The following is a 6,849-nucleotide window of genomic DNA, read 5'->3' as shown; positions in this document are numbered from 1 at the left end:
CTGTATTGTGCTTAACAGCATTGTTCTTTGTTTCTTGTATATTGGGATTAAAGTGCAGACCTTTATTCAAAGGTCTAAATTAAATTATATTCTGGTTACGCATTTCCATAATATTGTTAGCTGCTGTCAACTATTTTTATGAGTGCTGGGCAAAGATCAATAGCATCCAAAATAAAAGTTTGTTTTGACATTATATACACTACCTGACAAAAGGTCTTGTCGCCTTTACAATCAAGACTGTATAAATGTATAAATTATATATATAATTTATATATAAATTATTTTTTCTATGTATTATGTACTCTTTTTAACAAATATCAGATTGTTTTTACTTGGTTACATGGTTGACTGTCATTGTGAACAAAACAACTAATTATTTTGAGAAGTGTGGCTCAAACGGTAGCAAATACACTTTGTCTTGGTGGTGTTGGACAAAATACTGACACGATAACTATTTTAAAGCATGAATGAAATATTTTGGGGGAGTAACTACATGCAGATATGCAAGTTCTGAAGTTCCAGCAAACCATTTTGAGGTTTGCACTCACAAATTAGAGAATGTAAGTCTGTTTCGAAAAATTAGCCAAAGCAATTGAGAAAACTGTAAAGACTTACATCAGAAATAGAGATTTAACTAGGTTGATTATGTTAAATATGTAAGTTAATTAGGCAAGTCATTAGACACCAGTGGTTCTGTAGCCAGTTCTGTTGCCAGTTCTGTAGTTATGTAGCCAATTGAGAACAACAGTCTTAAGGTGGCTAATAATATGTACATTTATTTATTCCAGCTCAACTCAACAAAAAATAAGACTTTCTCCTGAAGAAAAATAATATTAAATACAGCGAAAGGTTCCCTTCCTCTTTTAAACTTGTCTTGGGAAATATATAAAAAAAATAATTAATGTCACAGGAGTGCTAATAGTTGTCTATAACTGTATATACACCCCAGCCTTAGAAAAAAAACAGATATCAGCTTCATGAATAATGTTAAAACTTTATTAAACAGCTCAAACTAACAAAACAAACCTTTACAGTTAGTGTGTTTTAATTCAGACACGCTGATTAAGTGCTTTTCACTTGTTGCAGTGGAGTCAAAAACATTTACATTATAAAGAAACAAGAACAAACGAAATAGAACAAAATACATCAGTTCAGCTGTCTCTCCAACACGTCATCTGAGTTTCTAAATGGACTTTGTGTTCCTGTTGGAGGAGTGCGCCATCACTAAAGCTAAAGTGATTCAGAAACGGCTCTTAAAAACACAATAACACCCATCTTTGTCACTGCATGGATGCGAATAACAGATGACACACCATTGTAGACAGTTCAGCTTCTGGTGCATTAAGTGAACACTGTTGTATGGAAAGGAACAGGTTTGTATGAGTAATATAAGCATCAACTGATCATGTATGTTGCATTTTTTGGTTTATGCTGAGGAAAAACTCACAAACACTAAAAATGTTTGAATCAAACTTGGAGAAATGTTGACTGATCAAGCTCCAAAGCAGTGCATTAAAGAGACAGTGAACCTGCAAACCATATATTTGGTCAAGAAGACTTCCCAAAATTATAGATATATATTTCAATTTCGTGTGGCGTAAGATACACAGTGTCCTTCTCAGTTGAAAAATGAAGTGTTCCCTGAACCCACCTGTACAAGTCATGAACTGTGATTGGTGCAAGTGAGAGACCCTCATCACTTCACATCCATAAAACAGCGGTGATTCCAGAAAGAGAAAGACTGCGCTGTTAACAGTCGCTTAACGCTTAATGTCAGAATCATATCAATATGCGCACAACGACACAGTGCACCACTTCTCACACAGTTCTTTAGTCACGTGAGGATGAACGATACGGTGAAATATTAAGAGTCACCCTTAATTAAATGACGCTAAATAAAGACAAAGACGTAAAGGTGATCATTTCATGTCCATGAACTCCTGAATTCAAGAAAACCCAGTGCGAGGCATTTGGGAGAAAACAGTGCACATTTTGGTCTATTGAAAGTGTCATATTTAGGAGGGGTGGAGATATATATACACAAGGTTCTATACACATTGTTATATATATACAAGCCAAACGAAAGGGACAGTAACTGTGTCCTGTGCCTAATATAGGCTTATACACACACACTACACCTGACTGCAGCACGTGCTACGCCGCATAGGTCATCTGATGTTGACTCCCTGTCATGAGCTGATGCTTGAGGAGATCCAATAAATAGATGAGGATATGATTTTAGCTAGCTTTCACAAAGGAGTTTGACATCATGAACTATGACTTTTAGGGAGTGATGTTTTATTATGTAGTGAAGATAGACTGTAATCTGAGTGATGAGTATTTGGCACTGAAGTTCTTGGGGGGAAAAGGACTACGATTTAATGATCTAAGTAATTATTTCCAGAGTCACTGTACTATAGTAAAGCACCCACAGAAAAATGTCCCAGGCCGTTCATAATAATTAGTGCAGATTTTTCCAAGAATGCCAAGAAGTTTCAGCTGTGCTCATTTGGTGGTAATCGGAAAGGTTTAGTCTTGCATCTGCACTTTTGATGTAATGGCAGACATTGTTTCCCAGCAGGTAAAACAACATCAAAAATGCGAATCGATTTGATCTCAATTGATTCCCATGATGTCAAAACAACATTAAGTTGACCTCTAACACTGGTGTCAAACAAATATTCAAGAACTGTCGTGTAATGAACTTTTGACATGGTTTATTTTAGGCCAATGTCATGTCAATTTCATGTTGTCTTGACATCAAGGCAGTATACATGCATTGTAGGGATACAAAATCTAGTGTAAATTTGAAATTGAAGCCTTCAGATGATTAAAACTGCTCTTATAATTATTTTAGTGTTGTTATTTAGGTGGTTAAAGGGATAATCTATCAATGTGTGGATGTGAAACGGACTTGACATCAAATCGATTAGCATTTTTTTGCAAAGGTTGGGTATCTTGCTATAAAAGCAAACCATTTTTGTCTGCATGCCTTGGGTTTATCGATGTTAAGTTTTTAGACAACACCACAGCTGTAATGACCTCTCATTAACATATTACAGATAAACAAACCTAAAGTACACTTCAAGACACGTTGGAGCTAAACTCTTTAGGACACCCGCCCTCCAGGACCAAGTGTGATGACCCCTGCGTTAGGGTCTTAAACTTGCTGTGTGTGTTTAAATCTGAATACATCGCCGTCCACAGACAATTCAGAGTGAAAACTAGCATGTCCACCATAATGAAGTGTTGTTCCAAAGTGCTCAAAACTGGCCACTTTGAAGGGCCCTTAGGATAGCAGAAGTTTAATGGGTAAAATTGATAATTCGGCCACCATAATTCTTTATGCTGGGAAGTTGTCACTCCTGAGGGTGCCCCCTTGGTAAAGTTTAGATCGGATATGCGGCCGGCCGGAAGTGCGATATGCACACCAATATAGCAGTATTTTTTATGACACTGTATAATAATTAATATTTTTAAAGTACTGTGATGGTTGGGTTTAGGGTTGGGGTGTGGGGGTAGGCGTTAAAAATTCTATTTATTGGGTAATTTAATAGATAACATAAATAATACTCGGTACAACTACTGTTTTTTACATTAATGGTTGGGTTTAGGGTTGGGGTGGGGGTAGACGTTAATAAAATACAATAAATGTGAAATTTAATAAATAACATAAATCACTTCGTTAATTTCCGGCCGTAACCATATCCGATTTAGCAACAATCTGTGCCCTTTCGAATGGAATGCGCTGTTGTGATGAAAATCATAACCTAAGCTTACCTGCACAGTTTTGGCACAGTGCCACCTAGTGGTCTGGAGATGTGAAAATCGCTCATTTTGACCTCTGGTTTAGCCAAAAATCAAAGTACTGGTCTATTTAAAAAGCAGTTGCACAATAGCCAATGTTCCAGTGTTGGCCATTTTGAGCATCAGTCAATCTGAATTTAAATGAAAAATCTGAGATTTTATGAACATATTAGCATATCTTTACAAAACTTAGTTTCTTCATTATCATGCCCTGATGACTTTGCCTATTAAGGTGGACTTGATATAAAGAGTTCAGATGCAGTTCTGAGGGCTATCTAAAATTTTCATCTAAAATGATCATTTTTCTCAGGCTCCTGTAATTGAAGTTTTATGGCGATAAATAGGTGATCTCAGTGCCATTAAAGTGAAATACCTAGCAAGAAAAACGCTCATTTTAGAACATTTCAGATGGCATTTGGAGGTACCTGCATTTGAACTCTTCATATACTCCTTGGATCATATCGAGAATATACATATTATGCATTATGAACTTCCTGACAAACCTTTTTTGAGTGTAGACTCTGGACCTGATTTGAACCAAATTAAAATCAACTAGTCAGAACTGGTTTAACGCCATTAACTGCCAAACTGCATCTGAGGCTTCACACACCACATCAGTTTTGTACCAGTGCCACCTACTGGTTAAATTTAATAAACAATTAAATCATATTACTAGTGACTGTAGCTTTGACTAAAACCACCTGAAGTTGTACCCTCATTGAATATTTCATTCTGCCTCTGTTGTGCTTGGCCCCTTAATTGCTGGCTGGAATTGTATTTTGTTGTTCTTCCTCTCTGTGACCGTGATCAGCAGCACATTGTGGACAAACGAAGAAGTGCAAAAACAACACAAAGCACATGTGCCAGCTCTGCATCTTAGGGGGATTTTGAAGGGGAAAAAAAACTTAAGTATACTTTGGGCTACAGACAAAAATGACTTCACTGCATAGCATATCCATAAAACAGGACGAAATAATCTGTTCTGTTATTGAGTAAAGGAAAAGATGTCATGCGTTATTGCATATGAGAAGTGATAGGCTGAACCGACATGTCCAAAACATTGTTTACAACACAATACAGAGTGACTGAAAATATCTTAAGTGATTCCCTTTGGCTAAATCTAAACAAACCTTGCTTCCCTGGATTAAATGTGTACCGTTTACCGCTTGGCGTGCATTGCACCACATCTGCACTGCTTTCACTCACCTATCAGTTTTACAACATCCACACACCCTCAGTGCCGTCAACAACACTATTCACACTGAAAGTGACGAGACAGTGTTTGTCAATGAGTTTGTCCCTGGGCATTAGTAAGTGGGGCTGATCTCATGCTCCCGTGACAAGAGCAACAATGAGAAGAAATGAGAGAAGGTGGACAAGGGTGCACATGGTCACCAGTGAAACCAGAACGGGTACAAAACCACAGCAGAAGGGTAGAAAAATCCACCGTCTGGAACAGACATTGTGAGGAGGGAGAGAAGGTTTGGTGCAGGTGTGTCTCTGCTCTCTCTCTCTTCTGAAGGGTCAGATCTGGAGAGAGGAAGAAGGCATAGTCCATTGTGCTCATCGCTGGCACCTTCACACTGGTCATCAGCTGGTCAGGTAACTGTGCAGCTCTCTGGAGTTTATGCTCAAAACCACCCCTGAGTGGTTGCCTGGCAACAAGAAAGTCAGGGGGAAAAGAGAGTTTGTAAAGACAGCAGGTCAAAAAAATGTTCATCACTAGTCAAGGTCGTTACACAATCTAAGGATATGCAGTCATGAATAATACCCACAGAATGTTCTAGATTCGTTCTTATAGGTTATTATTTAAAAAGTGGGGATATTCCAGTCATTTTAGAAGCTATGTTTATATCATTATCTTTAATGTACTATTTTAAGTTGTGGAGATAATACTAATAAAAAAATCTTGCATTAGGGTTAAATGTAACATCAGCAACTTCTATTTGTTAAAACACTTCTGTTCAAAGGAACGTTCATAATTCTTTTCTGTCTCCCATAATTAAAAAATATATATTTCTACACATTTATAATAAATTTCTTTAAAATTGATTAGTGTTGTTGCATATTTGTTTCCATTTTTACAGTTACAGTAACTTATTTCATAATAATACGTATATAATATATTTTATTCTCTATTTAATATTATACAATACAGTTTTTCTGAGTGGCTTTGGTGCATATCTCACAATACTGTTTACACTTGTACAACAGTTCATGCTTTTCTCAAGACAATTAGTCATTTGTGCACATCAGAGTAGTCCTGTGGTCCACTACAGTGGACATGCTGTAAAACGAAAAATAAACACAAAATGTAAAAACTCTAAATTGTAGAATTTTTTTTTTAACCCAAAGGATGTAGGAAATCACAGAAAAAAACTGGGTCTCTGTAGGATTCAACATTATCATTTGCTTATGTCAGTTAAAATGAACTAAACTTGTGAATGCTGAATAGTCACATCATATAAAACTAATAGTCCTCATTTCATTACTTTTCAAAATCTGTCAAGCAATTTTATAATGTTTTTAAAATCTTTTAAATTGACAAAGTCTTTTAAATTGAACAATTTCTTGAATGATTTACAGACCTGTGTAGGTTGTAGGTTCAGTTCCAATAGGGACTGCAATATTGTTTACAGTTGTGCACAGCTCTACCCAAAGGAAGTTTCGTTTTTTTGTAAATAAGGGTGTGTTTATTCTTTTGCACACTGCCTGACTACAGTTTTTCTCAGTCGCTTTGGTGCGTTTCTAACAACATCAGTGCATTTCTGATGTCTAACATTACTGTAGTTTTCAAACGGTTGTGCAAACAGTATATAGTGCCATCTTGAGCATTTTCAGGAAGGGGTCACCATTCCATTTGCATTGGAAAAATATGTACAGAGTAAACTGTCATAATGAAAACATGACAAAGCCATTTGACTATCTTGTTCATAAACAATGGTGTCAGGACTTTTCATTTTGATGATACTGACACTTTCATTGACATCAATACTTGCTTTTGAGGAATGAGCAATCCTTTTTGAGCAAGTGACGCGCTTT

The 6,849-nt window shown here is 36.5% G+C and overlaps 2 protein-coding genes across 8 annotated transcripts in view; both read right to left on the bottom strand.

Annotated features, from left to right (window-relative positions):
• esyt2b (extended synaptotagmin-like protein 2b) overlaps window positions 1–6,849 on the bottom strand; it is an 846,120-nt gene that overhangs the window by 130,290 nt on the left and 708,981 nt on the right. The window lies entirely within an intron of this gene.
• Window positions 975–6,849, bottom strand: part of sorcs2 (sortilin-related VPS10 domain containing receptor 2) — a 306,229-nt gene continuing 300,354 nt past the window's right edge. For all 6 annotated transcript variants that reach the window (XM_087261591.1, XM_087261592.1, XM_087261587.1 and 3 more), the window contains one exon: window positions 975–5,462. In XM_087261591.1, coding sequence (XP_087117717.1) covers window positions 5,398–5,462 — 65 coding nt within the window. In that variant the 3' untranslated portion in view covers window positions 975–5,397. The remainder of the gene's footprint in view (window positions 5,463–6,849) is intronic.

This window comes from Danio rerio, chromosome 7 (genome assembly GCF_052040795.2).
Source record: "Danio rerio strain M-AB ecotype USA chromosome 7, GRCz13ab, whole genome shotgun sequence".
NCBI classification, from domain to species: Eukaryota; Metazoa; Chordata; class Actinopteri; order Cypriniformes; family Danionidae; genus Danio; species Danio rerio.
Note: the sequence above shows the minus strand (reverse complement) of the source record. Positions and strands in the feature narration are given on the sequence as shown.